General features: G+C 39.2%; 1 protein-coding gene across 1 annotated transcript in view; it reads left to right on the top strand.

Annotated features, from left to right (window-relative positions):
* LOC126161551 (cysteine sulfinic acid decarboxylase-like) overlaps window positions 1-4,002 on the top strand; it is a 128,575-nt gene extending 124,573 nt beyond the window's left edge. Inside the window, exons 6-7 of the mRNA XM_049917489.1 lie at window positions 184-375; window positions 2,808-4,002. Coding sequence (XP_049773446.1) covers window positions 184-375; window positions 2,808-2,981 — 366 coding nt within the window. The 3' untranslated portion in view covers window positions 2,982-4,002. The remainder of the gene's footprint in view (window positions 1-183; window positions 376-2,807) is intronic.
* The last annotated feature ends 23,650 nt before the right edge of the window (window positions 4,003-27,652 follow it).

Below are 27,652 nucleotides of genomic sequence, written 5' to 3'. Positions count from 1 at the left end.
TTTCCTTCCACGTCATCATTCTTGTAAGAGTGTGCTATTGATGGTGAAATGCATTCAATAATATTTATGAATACTCAGTATGAATAAACATTACTGCTATTATATAGTCTATTCTGTCATTTGTTTGTCATATTTGTAGTAACATGCTTGGGAATAACATCATATTTTTATTTTCTTTTAAAGGGTTCTGAAGGATTTGAACAACATGTAGACAGTTTGATGGACTGTTCACAGTACCTTACAAGAAAGATAAAGGCTCACAAAGCATTTAAACTGGTTTTGGAACCTGAATATATTAATGTTTGCTTCTGGTACATCCCAAAGAGGCTGCGAGGCCTAGATAATCAAAATGATTTTCACCAGTCTTTGCACAAGGTATTCATTATTTACTATTTAAATTTAATACCATTTCCATTGCACTAAAAATATTTATGGTATAAGTCATGTATAACATGCATACTGTCATGTTTTACATTTAGAAAACTCAGAAGGCTACATAAAATTTGTTAAATTCATTGATATTACTCCTCTAGGTTCACCAATTTTCAGTACTGTAATGAGACGAATGGAACTTTCTAGAGTATTATGACTGGACAGCTGCTACATTATGTTCAACTTCTTTTTCTACTGTGGAGTCAGAAATTGAAATATGAATAGCTACTCTATACTAAATAATAAATTCTCACATGTAAAGTGTACAAACTGTACAGTGAAATCAAGAGCTCAAATTCCATTACCACTAGGGCTGTAAAGTAGTCTAGTCTGTTAGGTACCAAAAAAGCAAAATACACATACAACACACTATGTTGTACTTATGAGTAGTACTGCATGGAATGAAGACTAGACAGTCAAAAACAGACGCATGAACAGGCTTAACGTATTTGACATGTGAATGTATCACTGTACATTAAGAGTCTTCTGTACAGTTCACATGACTGACAGCAGAAGTACTTAACTAACAATGTATTCTGAACAATTTTTCATGTGGAAAGTACAGTTTCATGCAGCTTATCAATGAAAAAAGAAGGGACATTTTGAGGTGAATGGAAGAGAATTTAGACATCACTGAATCCTTAAGGGTGGCTCAACATCTTGGACATTACCAACTTGGTTAGGAAAGTTTAGAAAAGAGGAGAATGCTCGATGGTGGCCTGCAACCTTCTGCAAGAAGACAGCACTCAAAGGAGAAATAAGAAGAAGATGAAGAAGAAGAAGAAGAAGAAGAAGAAGAGAATGAAGAGTTCTGAGGTAACAGCTGTGGCAGCAATGATGGAATTTTGAAGTAACTTTCTTACAGTGATAACAAATACTGCACCTCAGAATGAACAACAAAATACTGAGGAGTTAGATTTACTCCAGCAAACAGCATTTACATTATTGTTCAAAAATGCACCATTGTGCATAAGCTAATGGATCTTATGCATTCATAAAAAATCTTTACACCATGCAGACTACACTCTGGCAAACTAACATGTAAATATGAGGCTTATATGGTATGCCAGTATAGGACCACTTAGTTTGTCTACAACAATCAATGGAGGCACAGTCTTAAGTATAGTGGATTTAAGTATTTGTTTTATACAACTGCCAAACGGTATTCAAGACATAGGGAAACATGATAGCTCAAATAATACATCTGGATGGGCTTAAACATGGTAAGATCATAGGCAGGTTTGAGGCTGGCCAATCAAATGTAGGAGAGCTAGAAGTTGAGCATTGCTCATATTATCATGTCACAATGATAGAAATTCCATGAGACAGGAAGCATTCATAATAGTAAAAACAAGACTGAAAATTTTCTATAACTCAGCACCATGATTATGTATGCTCTACTGCTTATCATGACTGCTTCAGACTGTGGCACTTCATTGCAAAAGACACAGCAAGTGCTAACTTGTATTTCAGTAGTGTGTGTGTGTGTGTGTGTGTGTGTGTGTGTGTGTGTGTGTGTGTGGGCACACGCACGTGCGTGCGAGGGTGGGGGGTTCATTTTTCTGAATCCTACATTAATGCTTCATAGTCTTCTGTAGTTATCATCATCTGGACTGGTTGGATAGTAACTTGATTGTTTGCAGCATTCTAATAAAGTCAGTTATTAATACAACTGTCTCTCTTGTGACATTCGCCTACTTTATTTCTTCATTGATGGTCCTCAATGTCGACATACTGCTTTGTGATACTGGCTGAAAAGATTTAGGGGTGGAAATGCAGTACTGACTACTGTAAATGATGCAGCCAACAGGTGCATAGTTGCATTTCACAGTTCTTTACTTTCACTATTCACAATTACTCTCATTGTCTCAGTATGTTACATTGAAACTTGTTTTATTACCAATATTATTTTTTTACATCAAGGGAAATGAAAATAAAACTGTATGATGTGCATTTTATAGCTTATTTTTAAAATCTGAAAGTTTTTCTATAGTGTAAAGACCCAGGGGGTAGATTTGTAAACTTATGCATTGTTTATAAATTTAGGAATTTACATTATGGCATAACACCCATGCATGTATGAATGCGCGCGCACACACACACACACACACACACACACACACACACACACACACACACACAGAGAGAGAGAGAGAGAGAGAGAGAGAGAGAGAGAGAGAGAGAGAGAGATAGTTTGTATTTGTTTGAATATCTACATAACACAGATTCCAAAATGACATTATGAACTATTATTTCCAGTGTGTTGATAGAAAATAATAAATATAATAATATATTAGAAATATAGTGTAATATCTTTATTTTTCATGTGTGCGACAATATTCAGTTCTTTTGTTTTTATAATATTTCATATCTAGGTTGCTGCAAAGTTAAAAGAATTAATGATGAAGAAAGGAAGTATGATGATCAACTATCAACCACTTCGAAACTGGCCAAACTTCTTCCGTTTCGTTGTGCAGAACTCTGCTGTCACACATGCTGATATTGACTATTTTTTGGAGGAATTGGATCGACTTGGATCTAGTCTTTGAATGTTTCTCTGCTAGAATATTGAAATAATTTGTGAGATTAAGTATTAATTTATTTGTCAAAGTGGAATTTCATCATTAATGAACTTTCAAGAAAAAGTATATTTTCAGGTGGATTAAAATATTACTGAACAAGTATACTAAAACTGACACTTGAAAGAACACTGAAACACAGTTGTCAAATACATAAGGTCAACACAAAAAATATTTTCAGATAAATTATCTGCAGTGTGCTGCTCTTTCTTTTGACTTGCCTTTTATTGCAGAGAAAAGTTTTCTATATTTACCTTTACATTTCCTAATCAATCATTAAAAGCAATTAATGGTGTGAATAGTATGGGTAAGCAGCATATTTTTAAACATCAAATGCATTTCTTTGCTGATGTTATTGGCTAGTGTTATGACAAACAGATTACAAATATTTCAAAGAACTGTCAAGTATTCTGAAATTATTCTTTAATCACAGAAATTAAACAATGCATCATTTTTTTGGAATGCTGTACAGTTGATTTTACCACAAGCAGTTAAGACAATAAGGGAAGCAAGAAATAATTTGCCAGTGTGAAACATTGTAAATGTAATGGATCTTTTAAAATATGCTATTTTGTGTTTTACTAATTCGCTGATGTAATATTTTAACAGGAGAACTTTGTACATATCATTGAAATAAACATGATACTGCCATCAACATCTCAATGCCAATGAAGAACGTTTAATGTAATGTTGTTGTGTTTGAGATAAATATACTGTTTGCAGTTGTGATTCCCTCTAAGCCTGTAGAAGACCTAATCCACTGTAACACATACAAAATGTAACAAACAGGACATCAGTATCATGTCTAATGTTTTGCTGGCAAAATTGTCATTTTATGCTTGGGATCACAGTCACATTAAATTTCTTGATTTAAATCATCGAGCTATTTCTTATTTTAAACAGACAACCTATTTCAGTAATAATTTGTTTGTTATGTCACTTGGTAGTGCCTTAGGGAATGAAGTTAGCTAATAGTCAGTGAAACAAAGTGGGAAAATTATTACTTTCAAGAACTTTTAGTTGTAGTTTTATTTATATTTGAATGTAAAAGTAATGCCATGCTGTGTGGGAAATTCAGTCACAATCTGCCATAGAGTTGACTATAATCTTTTTGTTTTCAAACTGGGTGTGAGTGGAAGTCTGTGCCTCTACAGACTGACTTTTGTTTTAAGGGCATGTCTCCTTCAGTAGCATTACTCTCTTATTGGTTCAACAAATTCAACCATTAAAGAAGATCACTTGAATAAGGGGATCAGTCATGGTACCTGACATCAGATACTAGCATGGGGTACAGACACCACATTCATAGAAAGACCGTGCCCATTACATAAACCAGCACATTCAATTTTTTTGTGTGCCGAATGAAACACATTTGGCAGTCAAGAGGGCTATGTATGAAGCCTACAATGACTGCTGTAGTGAAATCTTATTGAAAGATCCCTTGACAAACTCAAAAGATATTCTGGTCATGTGTAAAGGTTGTCACTGCCACCAAAGTTAGTGTCTACATCTTCATGGAAGATACAGGAACTGAAACTGAGGGTAGGAAAGCAAAAGGAGAAACAATGAATTTCATTTTCAAATGCTCCTTCACAATGAAATATGTAGAAGCACTGCCCCAGTTTGCTTCTTGCACCATTGCAAAGCTTAATGATATATATATTAGTATCAATGGCATTAAGAAACAGTGAAAATCATTAAAATTGAGGAAGATTCCAGGGCCCAAAAGAATCCCTGTTTGTTTTTGTTCTAACTGGTAACACAAGGAAACATACAGCCATAAAAGAGATACAATTTATTGGGTCACACAGTGGCATCAACAGAATATAATGAAAGTAGTTCATATGTCTTGAACACAGTTAACAACTGAGGGCCAGGAGCCCTGTGTATGCCCTTACTGGTGTAGTGCTACATGTGCATGGCAAAGCTGGTGGCAATACTCAGCCCCTGGTGGCTGCCTCAGGTAGTTGCAAGCACACTGTTTGAATGTTGTCGCTACACTTGCCGTAGTAGCCCAAATTATGTCAGGGTGAAAGACCAGGTGTCACCATCCATAATTCTGTGGTCAAAAAGATATCTGTGACATTGCTGGGAGTGGCAACCAAAGCAATGAGAAGTTATCGATCTGCCCAGACTGGTGCATATGGGCGAAAGTAAGTGGGACTAGGGCACACTCTGCACTCACAGATCCTAGGGCAACTGGTGGACAGGACTGGTGACAAGTGGATGGGCACCATCTGGAAGTTTGAATCCACAACAAGGGTCATGCACAGGCAGCAATGACGGTGATCTGAGAAAGAGAGTCTGGTGACGGAGACCCAGCTTCGATCCATGTTGATGGCAGAGCCTGCTTGCCTGCTCAGTGCAGTGGGAGGTGCTGGCACCAGCTGCAGGAGTCAAACCTGCCAACAGTGCTGAAGAAGTCCTGACTGACAGGGTAGGTGGGCATGACCAGGCCTGCTTGATCCCCAGAATGGCCAGGCTGACAAAGAATGAGGCCTCATACCCACAGCCTGCGGAGGCGGAACTGTGCCCATTCTGGAATGCAACTGATTCTGATAGCATGCCACCAGTCAATCTTCGGTATGAACCTTGAACATGCAGCAACCACACTGGTTGTGGATGACAGCTGGAAACCCCATGAGAGTGCCATCCAGACACCCTGGACTAGAGTGGTGTGCTGAGTGCATACATCAACAAAACTGGCTCCACTGGGGGGATGCCTGCCTGGCAGCAAGAGGTTGAGCAGCATACGAGGTTGACAGCCATCAGGAGATTAGTGGGACTCTTGAACCCAATTGGCATAATTCTGTAAGAGCTTCTTACTAATAGAAAAAAAAAGGTTGAATGAAAGCCTCCTCGACTGGGAAATCTTTTATGTACTTGTGCATCTGTGTCTTAAAAGTGTGGAAAAGGTGTTTTGACTTGCATTTCAACTGTGGATGGAAGGGAGTCACCATCACATGGTGAATGCTATTGTGTGTACAGAAGTCCTTGAAAGATTGCACCCTGAACTGAGGACCATCATCTGAATCCAGGGCTCAAGGTAAGCCTTGACAGTCACATTTGGCATTGAAGGACAAGAAAAATGAGAAAAAGCAGCCACCAATAACAAGGGAATCACTAGCAAAATCAGTGTGGTCTCTTTCCTAAAGCTGTGCAGGGATTGCCCCTGAGCCACTTGCAGACCCAAACATTTGCTGCAAGTTGTGACAAGGTGTTCCACCTCCTGACTGATAATTAGACAAAACATGTGGTGGCATGCCAACAGTTTTGTGCAAGAGATTCCCTAGTGATCCCAGTGTAATAAGCAGAGGACCTACCACCACAGTGCAGCTGTAACCACAATGCAGGGAGGAAGAGACAAAGGCACAATGCATAAAAATTCTAGAGCAGGCACTATGCCTGGCCAAGATGATGGTAGGGCCACTCATGTTGTATCATGCATATGACCTTGCAGAGCACCAGAACTTCCAACACAGCAGAGGCAATAAGGGACTGGTGATGGGGAAGCCATCCAGTGTATGCTTTGCCTCCATACCCAGTTGAAAACAGAGGAGTTCTTTCTGGTGGAATGAGGGATCTTTGGATGTTGCAATGTGGAATGAAAATGGATGTCATAGCTGTACAAGGAGAAGAAGTCCTGACAACGAGTGGCTTTGTCTAGTAAGGACACTAACAAGCTACAAGACTGTAATAGAAGGCAGAACCAATAGAGATACTCAAAGTACCCTCTGCCACACACCGGCAGGTGGCTTGTGGAGTATGGATGTAGATGTGGATGTAGAAGCTAAACAGAGAAACCAAGGGCTTACGGTCAGTAATTAAATGAATTTTTGCACCATACAGGAACACATGAAACTTTTGTAAGGCATAGATGATACCAAGAACTTTTCCCACTGAGAATAGTGTTGCTGAGCTGAGTTGAGTGTTTTTGATACAAAAGCAGAAGGTTGTCTGGAGTCATGTGAATGGCGGTAGGCCAGGACTGCCTCTACCTCATACTAGAAAACATCCATTGCCAGGACCAGATGCTTACCGGGTTGAAATGCAAGGCAAGGTACTGAGCAAAGACTATCCTTAAGTGCACAAAATCATGTCCCCAGGCTGCATACCAAAGGAAAGGAACACTTTTCTGAAGCAACAAATGCAAGGGGTGGACAATAGTAGCTGCTCTGAGAATAAACTTGTGATAGTATGCCAAGGAATGCCTGATGTTCTCATAGATTAAACGGACGGGAAAAAGCTGTAATGGTGGTGAGTGTCGTTCTATGGGGTGCATGCTCTGCCACAAAATTTCATGACCCAGATAAACAATGGGAGGCTGGAAAAAGTAAAGTTTAGTGAGATTTACATTTGATGTCCATGGTCTGTAGAACAGTAACCAAGAACAGAGGTTATGCAAATGGTCTGTAGAACAGGTTATGCAGGTGACCCTTGACAGACAACAGTCATGTCTTGTTCTAAAACACATTGAAAGATGGCAGGCACACTAGCAACTCCAAACATTAGCCATTGATACTGATAGATGCCAAAAAGCATATTTACCTCAAGCAATTGTTTTGGTGCCTCGTCCAACAAAAGCTGAATGTAGGCTTTGGCCAAGTCAATTTTTGAAAAAAATTGACCCCAAGACAACTTTGTGAGTGACTCTAATGGGTGAGGTAGGGGGTAAGTGGTTATGACAGCCTATGCATTAACACAGTAACCTTGAAGTAGCCACAGAGCCTCAGCTGACAGGGTGGCTTCTTTGCATTCAGTAAGAGCATAGCCCATTCACTTGAGGAAATTGATCTAATCAGCCCCAATGACATTAAGTGATCCATCTCTGTTTTAAGCTGGTCATGTAAAGCTATTTACACCAACCATGCCCGAAAAAAGTGCTGTGAAATTGTTTGCACACTACTCCTAGAGCAAACAGATCCAAAAGTCTGGAACACAAAGAATCCAATTTATGATAAGGCACTTTGCCTGAAACCAGATGCATCACATCTGTAATACAAGAAAACAAAATTAACAAAAGCATCTAACCCAAACAAATTTTCAGTAGGTGCATTGTTAACCACCAAGTGTGTAAGTGAACAGACAACTGACTTGTAATGTGTCCACTGTGAATCAGCCAAGAATAGGAATCTACTGTTTGTGATAGCTCATCAACTGACACTTGAGTTGTGCTTACAGTGAGAGTGTACATTTGTGAGTTGAAGAGAGACACAGCAGCCCCCCTTATTGAATTCTATGATTAATGGCTTACCCACACTTCAATGAAGAGTTTGTTCTGGCCTGCAGACAATGGAAAACATGATAACCAAACGGTATGAATATTGACAACCATTAACTCCTGAAAAGTCTCCTGGGGCAGGGGGGTATAAAGATCACATACCGCTGGTATGTGATCTTACATTTATGGTGAGAGGCCCACTGCTTGGGGCAGGCTGCCCACTTAGAGTGTACAAAACAAGAGTGGCATGAAGGGAGTGGTGTTCACTCTTCCTGCTGCCAATGATGTGTTCATCTCATTGGCCAAGTTGGCTTGTTTGTACTGAAGGAGCCAGAGCTGCACACTGCCAACAACACCAGCATCACTTCAAGCCTTTAATTGCTTGCCCACAATGTGGGAATCTTGAACAACTGTATAATATTCAAAAGCTCTTCTAATGTTGGTTCCTCAGACTGAAGGACACACTGATTCACCTCCTTACCTGGGACTGAACATATAATTGCATCTCTGACTATAGTGTCCATGTAAGACTCCTGAGACTTAGCCATGATGAAACGACATGCGAAGCTCAGCTGCCCAATCTCAACACAGTTGCTATTGCCATTTGTGACAGTGGTAGAATTCAACAAGTCCAGTGATCACATGAATCTGCTTTTGGTGGCAAGAGGGCAGCAAACTATGCATATTGTCAAAAGAAAGTGATGCTGATTCTTGCAGAGGAGCTGACTAGTAGGTGATACATACAAGGGGGCATCCATGATAAGAAAAGAGCCTTGCAGACCTCCATGTCAACCAGCTGGAATGCCAAAAAACTTTGGTGAATCCCTTTCTCACAGAAGCACCCTCTTGTAAGAATCCCTGTGTTCTGTGGATTCATCAAAGGAGGAACTGTGGTGGTTGAACAATTGGTGGCTGAGCCTGGCTCAGTGTAGCCAATAACCATTTCAACATGGTTGTATGCACCTGCTGCTGTTGCAGAAGTGACTAGATAAAGCTTCCATGGAAGAGCCGAATAGCAGAAAAAACCACAGAATCCAAAATGTGCATAAATTCAATCCTCGCTGTCACCACTTGTGTCTTGACAAGAAACAGAAGGAAACACATGGCTGTAAAAGAGATGCACTTTATTGTATTATTCCACAAGAACACAATGGAAGTAGTTTATATATCTCAAACACAATTAACAACTAAAGACCTGGAGGCACATGCAAGCCCTTAAAAAGATGATATCCCCATCAGGTGTTGCTAGTGTAGTACTGTGCACACACTGTGTATTTGGTGTTGGTGGTGGTTCATTAGGCTGACAATGGTGGTCACCTTTGGTAATTGTGGTGAACTGTTTGAATTTTGGTGAGCAGTAGGCTCACTGTAGTGGCCCGACTGTGGGTGGTAGGTGTTGTAACTGTTGGGTTACTACAGAACCCATAAGAATCTGTAGCTGAGTTGGCTTTCATTTTAACAATAATATGCTCTAGGTCCCTTGAAAAAATAACAAAGAACGGTGGCCAGTCATTGGAAGAAAGCATGGGGATCACTTCCATCTACTAAAGAGTGGCAGAAGTGAGCCACAAAACTACAGCTGTACTTCACTGATGTCCATCTATTGCAGAATCCCAGGACATATTCTAAACTAAAACTTAATGGGGCACCTTGAACAGAGTGACCTCCTTCATGACAAATAGCATGGATTCAAAAGACATCTATTGTGCAAAACTTTTCACCTATGACATCATGGAAGTCATGAATCCATGCAATCAGGAGGACGCAGTATTTCTTGACTTGGTACCACACCAATTTTTATTGAGAAAAATATGACTGTATTGTGAATCAAACAAAATTTGTGACTGGACTGAAGTCTTTTCAGTAGGGAGGATGTAGCATGTTATCTTGAATAAACAGTCATTCAAGAGAAGCAGAAATGACTTTATGCATGCCCCCAGGAAGTGTCTTGGGATGCTAATTCTTCATGTTATATATCAATCACAAGGCAAGTTATATTAATACCAACTTCAGACATTTTACATATGATGCAGTCATCTATAATGAACTACTGTCTGCAAAAAGCTCCAGAAATGATTAGTCAGATATGGATAAGATTTCAAAGTGGTGCAAAGATGGGCAACTTGCTTTAATATGCAGAAATGTAAACTTACATGCTTAAAAAAACATAGGATACTATGACTAAATATCAGTTATTCAGTAAATCATACAAATACCTAGGTGTAATGATTTGTGATGGTCAGATACACATAGTTGTGGTATGGCAGGTGTTGGTTTGTTGGCAGGATGCTGGGAAAATGCACATCAGTCAACAAAGGACACTGCTCACAGCTCTCTTGTGTGTACCATCTTATAATTTTTCTCAAGTGTGTGGGACCCATACCAAACGGGTGATATGGAACATGTATAAAGAAGGCTGGGACAAATGGTCACGGATTTGTTTGATTCTTGGGAAAGTTTCATGGAAATGATGAAAAACCTGAAATGGAAGACACTTGAAGACAATAAAGACTAACCCATGATAAACTACTAATAAAACTGTGAGAACCAGTACTTTTAGTGAGGGATTCACAGATATTCTGCAGACCCTATGTATCACTCCTATATGGACTTTGAACAAAAAATTAGACTATTTATAGCATTCATAAAGGCATTTAGCAGTCATTCTTCCCACAGTCCATACACAAACAAGTACAATAGGAAGTAATCCTAACATGTGGTGTCATGTTAATTAACCTCTGCCATGCGCTTTGCAAGGAATGTATATAGATGTGATGAGATCAGTGAGCATCTCTAAAATCTTATCTTAGCTTTTCAGCAATTATCATACACACATCAAAAAAAGTTTTGCATCATTTCCGTTCAAAGAGTTTCGGAACCTGTACAGAAAATTGTAATAGAGATCAACATAAACATCATTCCCACCCTTTTTATTGCTCACAAAAACCACTCATTGCATATTGTACCACCATACAGTAAACCCTCCAAAGGTGGTGGTCCAAACTGCTGTACACACTGGTACCTCTAATACTCAGTAGCATGTCCTCTTGCGTTGATGCATGCCAGTATTCGTCATGGCATACTATCCACAAGTGCAACAAGGCACAGTTGGTCCAGATTGTCCCACTGCTCAATGGAAATTCGGTGTAGATCTCTCAGAGTGGTTGTTGGGTCACATCATCCATAAACAGCCCTTTTCAATCTATCCTAGGCATGTTCGATAGGGTTCATGTCTGGAGAACATGCTGGCCACTCTAGTTGAGCGATGTCATTATCCTGGAGGAAGTCATCCACAAGATGTGCATAACGGGGGTGTGAATTGTCGTCCATGAAGACGAATGCCTCGCCAATATGCTACTGATATGGTTGCACTATCGGTCAGAGTATGGCATCCATGTATCGTACAGCCATTACAGCACCTTCCATAACCACCAGCAGTGTACATCGGCCCCGCATAATGCCACTCCTTGCTGCACTCACTAGACAGTGTAACTAAGGCATTCAGCCTGACTGGTTGCCTCCAAACAGGTCTCCAACTACTGTCTGGTTGAAGGCATATGTGACACTCAGTCGGTGAAGAGAACGTGATGCCAACCCTGAGCGGTCCATTCGGCATGTTGTTGGGCCCATCTGTTCTGTACTGCATGGTGTTGTGGTTGCAAAGATGGACATCCCCATGGATGTCAGCAGTGAAGTTTGGCATCATGCAGCCTATTACCCACAGTTTGAGTCATAACACGATGTTCTGTGGCTGCACGAAAAGCATTATTCAACATGGTGGCATTGTTGTTACTGTTCCTCCGAGCCATCATCTCTAGGTAGCAGTCATCCACTGCAATTGTAGCCCTTGGGGCCCTGACTGAGGCATGTCATCAACAGTTCCTGTCTCTCCGTATCTCCTCTATGTCTGAACAATATCGCTTTGGTTCACTCTGTGATGCCTGGACACTTCCCTTGTTGAGAGGCCTTCCTGGCACAAAGTAACAATGCGAATGTGATCTAATCATGGCATTGACCTCTAGGCATGGTTGAACTGCAGACAATGCAAGCCGTGTACCTCCTTTGTGGTGGGATGACTGGAACTGATAAGCTGTTGGACCCCCTGTGTCTAATAGGAGCTACTCATTCATGGTAAATGTCTATTTTCAGGAGTTCTGGGAACTGGAGTGATGCAAAACTTTTTTTGATGTGTGTAGTAATCACAATGTTTAACTTACTATCATAAATCTCAATGTTTGGAGTTCAGTCAGTGGAATCCCGTTAGAATAGCAGTGGTGATATTTCCACAGTAAACATTTATGGAAAAGGAAATTATCTTTTTAAAAAATCTGTTAATTTTACATAATGAAACTGGGTACTCCCACCATTACACAAAATCATTAAATACCAATTAATACAATTCATATTTTTGTTTCACCCAAAACAGCAGAGTGTTTTTCATTTATGATATGATAGCATATTTGAAAACTTTCTACAGTGTGTGCTATGTATAATGTTTCATATTCTTTATTAGGTTGAAATCAGGTTGTTAGTCTCCCTCTAACATGGCCAGTGGTGAAATACTTCTCAAAATGTGGTTTTGTGTTTATCCAGTCATCTAGGGTTTGAATGATGTCACAAGCCCAGAGGAGTTGCTGCAGGTGATGTCATGCTGTTAGCAGAGGCACTTGCATCGATAGTCTGCTGCGATAGCCCATTAACTGCAAATTTCACTGCACAGTCCTAACAGATATGTTCATCATATGTCCCACATTGATTTATGTAGTTATTTCATGCAGTGCTGCTTGTTTGTTAGCACTGACAACTCTATGCAAACAGCGCTGGTCTTGGCTGCTAAATGATGGCTATCAGCCATTGCCTATTTGTCATGAGAGGTAGTGCCCAAAATTTGGTATTCTCAGCACACTCATGACATTGTGGATCTCATAATACTGAATTCCTTAATGATTTCCAGAATGGAACGTCCCATGTGCTTTGCTCCAGCTACCATTCCATATTCAAAATCTGTTAATTCCCATGTTGTGGTCATAATCGCATTGGACACCTTTTCACATGAATCAGCTGAGTACAAATGGCCACTCTGCCAATGAGATGCCATTTTCCACGTGATGTACATGATGTTACTGTCATCTGTGTATGTGCATATCACTGTTCCATAACTTTTGTCACCTCTGTGTACACACAGAGGAGTACATTAACAACAACCTAATTATGACTAATAATAATAATAATAGTTGAAAGGAAACCAGAAGTACCATGAGGAGGAACTGGTATGTGGATTGTCTGAAGAGAGAAGAAATAATATAAATCACCCAGAAAACAAAAAAAGGAAATCATGAAATGAAGACAATAGCTTAGAATGAAATCAAGTAATTACACAACTGTAGATGGCACAAATGAGGATAGACAAAATGAAACTACAGCTCTGAAAAACTAGGATAATAGAATTAATAGAGACCAAAAAACCTATGAAAACATAGTAGTCTAGAGGCTTAAAGGAGAAAAAAATGTATTATTAGCAACTCGAGGGAAGCTGAGGATAAGGGGAAATGGGAATCATAGAGGGTATTGAAAATGACACAATAAGGAATAAGTTTGAAGCAGCATTCTTCAAACCAAAATCATTGCAACAGAAGACAAACATAAGTCCAACAATGGAAAAGGAGAAAAACTGGAATATCTTGATATAACGAACACTAAAAGTTGTAGGTTAGAAAAACATGCTCCTCATTCAGAAACACACAGTGGAAAAGTACAAAACAACCAAGTACCATGAATTGAAGACAAATTTCTGGTGGAAGCATACTGTCAAATTTAAGTCCCAATCGGAAAGTAGGGTCATGAATGAAATACAATGCTTAGCATTGAAAATACATTTATTATAAGCACCAATGTACAGGAAGAATGGAACTGTATTCCTGGACAGAGAGTGCTACTATTTATATGAACATAAAATATTCCAGAATGCTTTACTTACATAAACATTTAATATTTATTTTAAGAACCTTCCATAAATGATAATACTAAATAATAAATAACTGCTTGTGGGCAGGTTTGAACTGTTCTCCAGCAGTGCAACACACTGCCCAGCAATGCTAACCACTGTGCCACATTGCGTGCACCACAGCTTCCAGTAATAAAGTGTTCCTACAATCTCAGTAGAGTAACATCAGTGAAACATAATCACTCAAAACGAGCATTATAAACAGTATGGAAAACCCAGGAATGTCAACAGTATGAGTGTAACATCATGGTACACAAATAGACTGGCATCGATTGCATTACAAGAAGGGTAAGAAAGGACATTTTTCTGTTCATGAAAATCCATCCATGTCTGCTACACAAACAAGTGATCTTACAAAGACTGCCCCAAACACACCTGCAGAGTACAAATAGCCAAGCAAAATGAAAATGCACTTCAGAACCACAAACAGAGTGAAAAGTTTGAAAGACTCATTGCTCAAACATCTATACCACCAGCAAAAAGTTTCAGTGTTAAAAATGGGACAACAAGTGTAACAGGTACTAAAGGGAATAAGGAGAGCTGTGTAGGAAAAAAGGCATGGTTCGATCTGAGCAAAGTTAAACATAGTACAACAATTGAAAATGCAAATAGCTTTCTATGAAATACTTTTCCAGATCACAATAACTTACAATGAGAGAAGCTAGATACAAAAATCCTAACTAACAGTTTAAGGACTGGTGTGAAATTTGAACTAAAGGATAAAAGTAATTAATATTGCTGTATGACCGAAATATATTGTACAATAAAGTGTGGATGATGTCAGAATTATTCTGGAGTCTGTACAATGCTTCATTGCAACACACTCCATCATTACAAGAACAGATCAACCAAATGTGTACCAAAGTAATGTACTTGTGATTAACAAGTGTTATTCTAATGAGCAGTGGCTGCAAACTAAGTGTGATCTGTTATAAGCATTAGTAGACAAGAAGCTCTGATGTATTAAGTGCATGTGTGCACTTGCTGGTTAAAAAAAGGAGTGAGCATTGAATACCTTGAGGTGGTGAGTACATTGTACCAAGAAACTGCCATCCTTGCTAGAGTTCCTGAATGTCGACACAAATCTCAGTGTGAAGGAAGTAGACTTAAAATATTTCTGCTCAGATTTAGAACGGACTATTTATTTCTCAAAGTGGAAATTTTGGAAACCTTGTCACAAACAGAATGTTATTTATGCCACTTAACACAACTTAGGTCAACAGTAGCATTATAATGGGTTTTTTAATGTACAATTATTGACAGAAGTGCAAAAGAGAGAGTTTTGTTGAACACCATTATTACAAACACTGATATCTGGGATTACAGAACAAATACACACTTTCTGATTTGATCATTATCAGTAGTTCCCACCAGTGCCACTTAGGGGCGCTGGGATAGCTTGCTAGTTATCTGTGGGCCTGGGCACAAGGCTTCTGGACACCACAGGAAGCAGACGTGTTGTCTTGACGATGCCAGGGGAGTGCAAAAGGGAGTTAGTTTTTCTAGCACAGTACATTTACTCAGAGCTGTCAGCAGTCCATGTTTTATAGAGTCTATTTGTGGTATATGTGTTAGGCTGTGATTTTCTAACCAGCTTTGTGGAACATTTAGGTCATTATTAGTGATGTTTTTTTTTATTTTTCCCCCACTGCCAACCTGTAGCACAGTAACAAGAGCAAGAAATTAAGTCTGATGTTTGTGACACTGAAAAGTAATGCTTCCTGACACCTCTTACCTGTCTTCACAGCTGCACAAAGGGTTGCTACCATATGAGGCTTTGTTCAGGGATTAGCGTGACTTCCATTCTCTTGCAACATGAGCTGGCTCTGTGTGCAGGCCTCTCTCCTGACCTGTGCACGTGGGAATACACAAGGTGGCTGGCATGTCTGCCCTGCAGTCAGTGCAAAGACATGATTGGCAGATTTTTAGCAGTGTAATTATGTGTGTGGACTTATGTTGATGTCCATTTCATGATGGTATCTTCTGCATGATCAGAAAAAGTCATCTATTTAATTACTTCTTTTTGATGTAGTTTACAAGACCTGCATCTTCCAAAACAGCAGAGAATGATGTGTCAATGTGTAAAAAATCTTGAATTGGTTGCTGCAGCTTTTCCCATGATGAAGCAAGCAGTTTTTCAGTTTCATCATTAAAACTCAGAACTGGTGTGTCACATCCATTTCCTTGGTCGACTTCAATGAATCATATTTTTTGGAAGCAGATGGAGATGGTGGCCACCAAAACCTCTGTCGATGCCTTCACAAAGCATCTAACATTTGCAATTTAAAGGAGGCAGGGTATTTGCCAGCCTCCATCAAAGTTAATGCTTCCTGTACAACAGCCTTTCTGTAGTTCGCTTTGAAGACATGGATAACCCCCAAATCCAAAGACAGTAATGTGCTAATGCAGTTTGGTGGCAGAAACTCTTAAGTGCACATTATGTGAACATATTTTAGGGAAGCACAGGGCAACAATCCGCTAATGAGAATTTTCCTGTTTCGAGTGTCCGTTCTTGCATCAAGACAATGTAATTGCTTTTTGAATCATTCTGATGTCATCCACGCTTTATCGTTGGCATTGAAGTTTGTTGATAGTGTTTTTATATTTTTAAAACAATGTGTTTTTTTTCAATTTGCCAATCATAAAGGGTTTAATTTTTTCGGAACCATCCATGTTCGTGACTAACATTCCTGCCAGGCGAACTTTACTGTGTTTGCCTCCATGGCAATTTTCGCCTTTGCAGGCAAACATTTTGTTTGCCAGTATGCTGAAAAAGAGACCTGTTTCATTAATGTTGAAAATAACCTTTGTTTTATATTGCTTCAGAAGTTCAGCTAACCTACCACTCCGGCATTTTATATCTACACTGTTTTCTTCACCATATACAGTTTGATACGTTACATTATAGCGCTTCTTAAATCTATCTATCCACCATTAGATGCTGTATAAAGTCCTTGATCCCAAACACATTGGCAACTTTCTGTGCCTTTTTGCACATCACACCATTTCCTGAAATGCTCGTTGCACATGCTGCCTGAAACCAGTTCATCAGAATTTCTTCTAGCTTCACGTATATCGAACAACTGGCATATTTCATTTTTTTTAATTTGGTCCACCTTTGCTTGCACTTTAAAAACCAGAGGGCTCTGTTTTTCGTGATGGTGTTCTGCATAGACACAAGTATTCCTACACTTTGTGCTAATGCAATGCGTGTTCCACGGTGAGCTTCAACTCTTTGGAGGATGTTTACATTTTCTGCCATAGAAAAGGCTTTCCTGTCTCTTTTGGTAATACCGGCTTTTTCCATCTTAACTCTGACAGAAAACAACAACCTGAAACACTTAACACAAAGCTACAAACACACCCATGACACACAGCTGCACACATACTCCTGGCACGGCAGTAGCTGTGTCGATTGTAATTGACTTACCTCAGTTGTAGGTACAGTTTTTTTAGAGTTGCCACCATTGTCAGCCTTAGCTAGCAAATGACACTATATTCAGTGCATGTAAGAACCATAAAGGACACTGCCATATATTGTCATGTTACAAATATTGGGAAGTGGATGTCCTCTGAATATGATCATAATCACAGGGCTACAATAATGTAAGGGTACTACTTATTGTAACACACAGTAATGAAACGTGATGTTGGTATCAACAGGAAACAAATGAATGTTTTTCTGAAGTCATACCTTCTTCCAACTTCTATCGAAACAGTTCCTCCCATCAGCCAGCATTCTGAGTAGCGGCTGGCAGCAGCAGGATTCAAATCATGAATTGTTTCGACTTCTACCGATTCAGATCTGCTGAGTACAGCAACCTGGTGTCAAGAAAGTTAACTGTGTAACATCTGTAAGCACTAGCCCTGGTCATTGCAATTGTGTGTGTGTACTCAAGCAATGTGTATAACTATTGATTGAGGCTAGATGCTTCCTATAATTACTCTTTACATATGATTGAACTTATTGATATTATTATGAAGTTTATTCATTTTGTTGTATCAAAACATGTTGCTGGTGTGTACCCAGTGTGGTTTCGATTCACGGATCAGTCCCTACATCATAAGCTTATCCCCTAATATTTTCTCATTATTTTGTCCTTTCATGAGTCAAGATATCCTTGCATGCTCTAGTTTATGTGGCTGATTGATTTTGTGCTATATTCCTACTCATGATTGAGTATATTCTTCTGGTCTGTACCCATCGTTGTGAGTTTTTCGAATCAGCTCAATCGTCATACACTTAGGCTCTGAATTCTTTTTTCTCTTGGATTCTCTTTTGAGGATGTGACTTTATAGAGGTAAACTTGCAGTTTGTAATTCTAGTAGTTTGCATTGTCTCTGCACTTACTTCTAAGTTTAGTGTTGTAATGTTTTAGTGTTGACTTCGTATCATTTGTCGTGTGACAGAATGTTCCACAGATCTGAAAATCTGAATGCCATGTCCTGATATAATATGTATAAGTTATGACTTGTGTAGTAGATGTTTTTCTTATGTTTTCTTTGATATGTTATGTATCAGATACTTCTATACATCTGTGTTCTATCTTTTGAAATCATTTTGTACACCATTTGGCAAACTTTATAATAGGTCACAAAATATTGTAAACACATTGTTTCCAAATTTTGTGAGGAGGATATTGTAGAGGGACATCCTACTCTAGTATTACTTTTTCTCACCAGAAGTAGTTGATACCAGAACTAATTTTCGAGTTTTGTACAGGTCAGTATTATCTCAATAGTTTATTTGAAAAATTTCATATAATTTTATATGCAATATGTTATATTTCAAGCTAAAAACTATGAAATTAAATTACTTTCATTTTCAGTGTTACAACCAATATGTACTAACTCTGTATGTTCAGTTAAAATTATTATTATTATTGACTTTTTTTCCTCAGACTTAAGTCTGGTTAAAAATGGAACGTGACGCGGACCTCGGTCAAGCGTGACTTCCTTGTAACTGTATGGTATATGTTATATTGCATTTAGGAACTTTCGGGTAATTGAACAAGTATCAATAATTACAGATTTTTGTAATTGTATATATATGTTTGGATGTAGCTGTATTGCATTGATGTACTGGTGAATATTGTGAGGTATGACTCCTGTAGTTGATAGTATAATTGGGATAATGTCGACTTTATCCTGATGCCACATGTCCTTGACTTCCTCAGCCAGTTGGATGTATTTTTCAATTTTTTCCCCTGTTTTCTTCTGTATATTTGTTGTGTTGGGTATGGATATTTCAATTAGTTGTGTTAATTTCTTCTTTTTATTGGTGAGTATGATGTCAGGTTTGTTATGTGGTGTTGTTTTATCTGTTATAATCGTTCTGTTCCAGTATAATTTGTATTCATCATTCTCCAGTACATTTTGTGGTGTGTACTTGTATGTGGGAACGTGTTGTTTTATTAGTTTATGTTTTATGGCAAGTTGTTGATGTATTATTTTTGCTACATTGTCATGTCTTCTGGGGTATTCTGTATTTGCTAGTATTGTACATCCGCTTGTGATGTGATCTACTGTTTCTATTTGTTGTTTGCAAAGTCTGCATTTATCTGTTGTGGTGTTGGGATCTTTAATAATATGCTTGCTGTAATATCTGGTGTTTATTGTTTGATCCTGTATTGCGATCATGAATCCTTCCGTCTCACTGTATATATTGCCTTTCCTTAGCCATGTGTTGGATGCGTCTTGATCGATGTGTGGCTGTGTCAGATGATACGGGTGCTTGCCGTGTAGTGTTTTCTTTTTCCAATTTACTTTCTTTGTATCTTTTGATATTATGTGATCTAAAGGGTTGTAGAAGTGGTTATGAAATTGCAATGGTGTAGCTGATGTATTTATATGAGTGATTGCTTTGTGTATTTTGCTAGTTTCTGCTCGTTCTAGAAAGAATTTTCTTAAATTGTCTACCTGTCCATAATGTAGGTTTTTTATATCTATAAATCCCCTTCCACCTTCCTTTCTGCTTAATGTGAATCTTTCTGTTGCTGAATGTATGTGATGTATTCTATATTTGTGGCATTGTGATCGTGTAAGTGTATTGAGTGCTTCTAGGTCTGTGTCACTCCATTTCACTACTCCAAATGAGTAGGTCAATACTGGTATAGCATAAGTATTTATAGCTTTTGTCTTGTTTCTTGCTGTCAATTCTGTTTTCAGTATTTTTGTTAGTCTTTGTCTATATTTTTCTTTTAGTTCTTCTTTAATATTTGTATTATCTATTCCTATTTTTTGTCTGTGTCCTAGGTATTTATAGGCATCTGTTTTTTCCATCGCTTCTATGCAGTCGCTGTGGTTATCCAATATGTAATCTTCTTGTTTAGTGTGTTTGCCCTTGACTATGCTATTTTTCTTACATTTGTCTGTTCCAAAAGCCATATTTATATCATTGCTGAATACTTCTGTTATCTTTAGTAATTGGTTGAGTTGTTGATTTGTTGCTGCCAGTAGTTTTAGATCATCCATGTATAGCAAATGTGTGATTTTGTGTGGATATGTTCCAGTAATATTGTATCCATAATTTGTATTATTTAGCATGTTGGATAGTGGGTTCAGAGCAAGACAGAACCAGAAAGGACTTAATGAGTCTCCTTGGTATATTCCACGCTTAATCTGTATTGGCTGTGATGTGATGCTATCTGAATTTGTTTGGATATTAAGTGTGGTTTTCCAGTTTTTCATTACTGTGTTTAGAAAGTGTATCAATTTAGGATCTACTTTGTATATTTCCAAAATCTGTAGTAACCATGAGTGGGGTACACTATCAAAGGCTTTTTGGTAATCAATGTATGCGTAGTGTAGGGACCTTTGTTTAGTTTTAGCTTGATATGTCACCTCTGTATCAATTATCAGTTGCTCTTTACATCCTCGTGCTCCTTTGCAGCAGCCTTTTTGTTCTTCATTTATAATTTTGTTCTGTGTTGTATGTGTCATTAATTTCTGTGTGATGACTGAAGTTAATATTTTGTATATTGTTGGTAGGCATGTTATGGGGCGATATTTAGCTGGGTTTGCTGTGTCTGCTTGATCTTTAGGTTTCAGATAGGTTATTCCATGTGCAAGTGTATCAGGGAATGTGTATGGGTCTGCAATGTAACTGTTAAATAACTTAGTTAGATGTGAATGTGTTGAGGTGAACTTCTTTAGCCAGTAATTTGCTATTTTATCATTTCCAGGGGCTTTCCAATTGTGTGTAGAATTAATTGCTCGGGTGACTTCATGTTGCAAAATTATCACTTCAGGCATTTGTGGTATCATCTTGTATGTGTCTGTTTCTGCTTGTATCCACCGTGCATGCCTGTTATGTTGTACCGGGTTTGACCATATGCTGCTCCAGAAGTGTTCCATGTCTGTTATGTTTGGTGGATTGTCTATTTTAATGTGTGTGTTATCCATTGTTTGGTAAAATCTCTTTTGGTTTGTGTTGAATGTTTGGTTTTGTTTCCTTCTATTTTCACTTTTTTTGTATCTTCTAAGTCGTTTGGCCAATGCTTGCAATTTCTGCTTTTTTTCATCTAATTGCTCTATTGCTTCTTGTTGTGAGATTTTACCTAACCTTTTTCGTTTTTTGTCTGATATTTCATTTCTTATAAATTGTGTTAGCTGTCCGATGTCTTTTCTCAGTTTTTCTATTCTGATCTGTAACCTGTGTTGCCATGCTGGTTTTGTGCGTTTCTTCTGTGTGTTGGTTTGTTCTGATCTCTGCCTAGTGTGTATATTTAGTGTAGTGAGTGCTCCTATATAAACCAGTAGTTGTAACTCTTCCATAGTTGTGTTTTCATTTATTTTGTTGTGTATGATTGTGTTGATAGTTTTTATTGTTGTTTCGACTTGGGGGTTATTTGGCGGTCTATGCAAGAATGGTCTAATGTCTGTATTTGTGTCTTTGTATTCTATATATGTCAGCTGAAATTTCTCTTCTATATCTAACACGTGTGTCTCTTCGTGTTCTATTTGTGCTTGTTCTGGTGGCTGTCTTAAGATTTCGTTTTCCTCTGATTGTTTAATTGATGCGTGTTGGTCTTTGTTTGTTTGCTCTGGGATGTTTGAGTCCATTACTGTGTTTTCTTCTTCTTCTGATTGCACATTATTTTGTTCCAGTATTTGTTGTACTTGTTGTTTGATGTTTTCTAATTCTGACTGGGGTATCCTGTTATTTTTGATTATTACACGGATCTGATCAGCTAGTCGTTGTTCTGTTAAAAATTTTAATTCCGGGTATCTGGTAATAAATGTTGTGTATACTTGTGATCTGTATCCAGTTGTGTTGGTTCCTAGGTTTGTTGCTTGGTAATAACAGAACATGAGGTGTCGATTTACTTCATCTGACCATCTCATCCTCTGTCTTTGTTTTCCTTCTAGGGTGGTTGCAGGAAGCATATCCTGCAAAACACCTCTATTCGGATTTAAATCATTTTCCATGTGGCTAGCAGTGTCGTTACCATTGTGGGCGGGCATAGGGTTCAAGCGTCGTCCCCGACCATGACGGCGCTTGTCCGAGGCTTCTTTAGTTCTGTCCTGAACCAAGTAATCACACTAAAAGGGGGTTAGCCCTATTAGTGGTTTGTTCTTTTCGTCGCCTTTTACGACTGGCAGAACATACCGGAGGCCTATTCTTTTCCCGGGCCTCCACGGGGTTTATTATTATTATTATTATTATTATTATTATTATTATTATTAGAAACATTTGAAATTATGAAGCATTTGGCACATTTAAAATTTCTGTTATTATTTACACAGTTTAAATCTGTTTATTATGTTTATTTTGAGAGTCATTTATAAAATAATAATATAAACTACTAGAAATTCATGTGTCAAGAAAGATCGTAAACCCTTTTGGATATTATTATTACCGCAGAGGAGTAGTGGGCATGCCTCTGATGTGATCGGACCAGTTATCATATTTTGGAAGAACAATTTAATTTTGGCTTTGTCAATGTGAAAATCCAAAAGACAATGTGATATAGTAAAATGTGAAACAAATAAACATAAAAAAAAATCTGTGAAAATTTCAGCTTCAAGAATCAGACCCCTAGACATGAAGAAATGGAGCCAACTATGAGAAAAGAAGATAACCAAAAAGTTTTTTGCAAATACTACTCTTCTCAAAACTTATCAAAAGAGTTAACCATAAAGACAATTGTGACAAAATGGAGGGAGGGTAGATTACAACCTACACCAGAAGTTACTATTTGAGAAACTTAATGAAAAATGGCATGCTGAAATGTTTTGAGGAGTGAAAGGATTAAATGTAAATGTCTGTGTACTCAAATGGGTGTTATTTCGAAGGCAACCCTCACCAATTGGTCATACTTGACAATTTCTTTTTTTGTTTGCTATATCAGTCTTGTTTCCCTTGTGACAGACATCGTACATGGCATTTTGCAATGTAGCATGAGGGTGCATCTATCGTACAATGCACATGCACTGAAAATGAGTTTATCAAAGAAATTGAAGAATATAACACCATGAGGACATAATTCAATTTTTTTGAAAAGGTTACACACTAATATACACTCCTGGAAATGGAAAAAAGAACACATTGACACCGGTGTGTCAGACCCACCATACTTGCTCCGGACACTGCGAGAGGGCTGTACAAGCAATGATCACACGCACGGCACAGCGGACACACCAGGGACCGCGGTGTTGGCCGTCGAATGGCGCTAGCTGCGCAGCATTTGTGCACCGCCGCCGTCAGTGTCAGCCAGTTTGTCGTGGCATACGGAGCTCCATCGCAGTCTTTAACACTGGTAGCATGCCGCGACAGCGTGGACATGAACCGTATGTGCAGTTGACGGACTTTGAGCGAGGGCGTATAGTGGGCATGCGGGAGGCCGGGTGGACGTACCGCCGAATTGCTCAACACGTGGGGTGTGAGGTCTCCACAGTACATCGATGTTGTCGCCAGTGGTCGGCGGAAGGTGCACGTGCCCGTCGACCTGGGACCAGACCGCAGCGACGCACGGATGCACGCCAAGACCATAGGATCCTACGCAGTGCCGTAGGGGACCGCACCGCCACTTCCCAGCAAATTAGGGACACTGTTGCTCCTGGGGTACCGGCGAGGACCATTCGCAACCGTCTCCATGAAGCTGGGCTACGGTCCCGCACACCGTTAGGCCGTCTTCCGCTCATGCCCCAACATCGTGCAGCCCGCCTCCAGTGGTGTCGCGACAGGCGTGAATGGAGGGACGAATGGAGACGTGTCGTCTTCAGCGATGAGAGTCGCTTCTGCCTTGGTGCCAATTATGGTCGTATGCGTGTTTGGCGCCGTGCCGGTGAGCGCCACAATCAGGACTGCATACGACCGAGGCACACAGGGCCAACACCCGGCATCATGGTGTGGGGAGCGATCTCCTACACTGGCCGTACACCACTGGTGATCATCGAGGGGACACTGAATAGTGCACGGTACATCCAAACCGTCATCGAACCCATCGTTCTACCATTCCTAGACCGGCAAGGGAACTTGCTGTTCCAACAGGACAATGCACGTCCGCATGTATCCCGTGCCACCCAACGTGCTCTAGAAGGTGTAAGTCAACTACCCTGGCCAGCAAGATCTCCGGATCTGTCCCCCATTGAGCATGTTTGGGACTGGATGAAGCGCCGTCTCACGCGGTCTGCACGTCCAGCACGAACGCTGGTCCAACTGAGGCGCCAGGTGGAAATGGCATGGCAAGCCGTTCCACAGGACTACATCCAGCATCTCTACGATCGTCTCCATGGGAGAATAGCAGCCTGCATTGCTGCGAAAGGTGGATATACACTGTACTAGTGCCAACATTGTGCATGCTCTGTTGCCTGTGTCTATGTGCCTGTGGTTCTGTCAGTGTGATCATGTGATGTATCTGACCCCAGGAATGTGTCAATAAAGTTTCCCCTTCCTGGGACAATGAATTCACGGTGTTCTTATTTCAATTTCCAGGAGTGTACTATGACATAGCTTTGATTAGTAATGCCAGAACGCCAGATTAATTTTTTCCATACCTCACAGATATACTGTAGTCTAGCTAAAAAATAAGCAATCAGCTCATTGTATATTGTACTAAGATAAGCAAATCAATGTCACTGTGATTTTGCAGTATGTCATATTCTGCATCATAGATTCAGTACACACTTTTGTGAGAGGAGATGCATGAAACACAACACTATAGACTTTTTTTGTCTGATGTCATATGCCATGTTTACCATAAGCTATTAATACTATTTATGACTTCAAGACAACATAAAATTGTACAACACAAATGAAGTAGGTTAAGGATATTAAACAAACGCAAATGGTCCTTGTAATAGAAAGAAAAATAACTTTTCAATATCATCTAACTTCATATCAAGTTCCGCAGCTATTTGACTATGTTAGCTGAGAGTTCAAGATTTCAGGTTACTGCAAGTAAAAGCCCCCTATTGGAGCCTGTCTGGTCCTACACTTAGGCAACACAGAAATGATTGCTCTTCTATATTGGTCATATAAAGTGAATATGAAATTATAATGTGGCATAGTAGATATGTAATTCATGAAAGTTAGTATGAACATTGACAATGAACATCAGAATACTGGTTGTGACTTAATGCCTGAGAATATATATCACTGTTTCATGAGTGACAGACTGTATAAAATTTAAAGGGTGTATTTTTCATGTATGTGTGGCGCCTGTTCTTTCACAGATGTCAGAAAGAACAGATACCATTTCGATCCTGCAGTTATTATGAATCAAGACACAAAGGAATTAGAAACATTAGCTGCCTGTGGCTATTGATTTATATCAATGGGGAAAGTTGAAAATTTGTGCCAGACTGGGATGCAACCCAAGTCTCCTGCTTACTAGCCATTTGTGCAGACCACTACACAATCTGGGTATAGTGGTCACCACAATTACATGGACTACCCCAAAAAAGTCCCATCAGTCCCAGATTCTCAACTTATACCACACAATACTGATGTAGTGGCCCTGTTCATTAGCCTCATTACCCGTAATGCCAGAGATGGCTGTGTAATGTTTAGACACACTCAACCTACACCTGGAGTTATGATCTGGGGTGTGAATTTTGTGTGACAGAAAGAGCACTCTTGTGGTTATCCCATGCGCACTGACTGCACATTTGTATGTCAATCCCATGATCTGGCATGTTGTGCTGGCATTCAAGAACAGCAGTCGAGGGGGTGTTTTCCTGCAGGACACTTGTCCACATACTGCTGTTGTAACCCAGCATGGTCTACAGTTTGTCAACATGTTGCCTTGTCCTGCTTGATCGCCAGATCTGTCTCCAGCCAAGCACACATGGGACATCATCAGTATCACCCACAAACGCCGGTAACCATTGCTGTATTGACCAACCAAGTGCAACAGGAATGGAGCTCCAACCCACAAACTGACAACCAACACCTGTACAATAAAATACATGCCCATTTTCATGCTTGCAATCAACATTCTGGCAGTTACATCAGTTATTAATCTACCCGAATTTCACATTTGCAATGAATTATCTCTCACTTACATTAACCTGTGATCTTGCAATGTTATTCACCTAAATATGTTATTTAGACAAATGTATTACTAAAATATCATTCCTCTACATTAATTATTTTTTGCTGTTGAGATTTTTTTGCTGTCAGTGTATAATTTTGGTGATGATTTTCAATAATCCCTTCAGTGCAGATGCACACCTAGCTTGAACTCTTTTGGGAATTCATGAGATGTCAAGAGTAATGAGGCAAATCAGCAGGGGCATGCCATGCTAGGGTGATCTGCACCCTCATGGTGATGGCATAGTGGTCAGTGCAACTGCCTAGTAACCAGGAGATACGGGTTCAAATCCCAGCCTGGCATGATTTTCAACTGGTCCCATTGATAAAATCAATGCCCACTGGCAGATAATGTCTTTAATTCCTGTGTGTCTTGTATTTTTCACATTTAATCTATGTAGAGTGTCAGCAGCAAGAGATCAAATACAGCATTATTTGTGGACACACTTTTCCAGAAACATGTTATAACATGGGTAGAATGATATTCCATTTTAAGTATTCTAAACTATTTCTCAGTAGTGGTTTAGAATTAGAATCTGTGATCTGAAATTAATTTTTGTTCTTGTTCTGCATCTTTCAGTGGATAGTAAAATGTTTGATAACTTACTTCTACTTATGTAGGACTGATTGCAAAATTAGCTTATCAGCATGCTAGTAAGATTTACAAATGATTTAATATTGTACAAAAATCCCTGGAATAGTTACAAAAATCACATTGGGCTTTTGTATTAGTAATTCAGTACCTCTGTGTTTGCTAAGATTTTTTACTTTGTACTTCATCTGTCACCACAAAGCTGAATTCAGCATATTTTGTGTTGTTGTTGTAGTGGTCTTCAGTCCTGAGACTGGTTTGAAGCAGCTCTCTATGCTACTCTATC

Source organism: Schistocerca cancellata, chromosome 1, assembly GCF_023864275.1.
Source record: "Schistocerca cancellata isolate TAMUIC-IGC-003103 chromosome 1, iqSchCanc2.1, whole genome shotgun sequence".
Classification (NCBI taxonomy): domain Eukaryota; kingdom Metazoa; phylum Arthropoda; class Insecta; order Orthoptera; family Acrididae; genus Schistocerca; species Schistocerca cancellata.
This window is presented reverse-complemented; position numbering and strand designations above follow the sequence as displayed.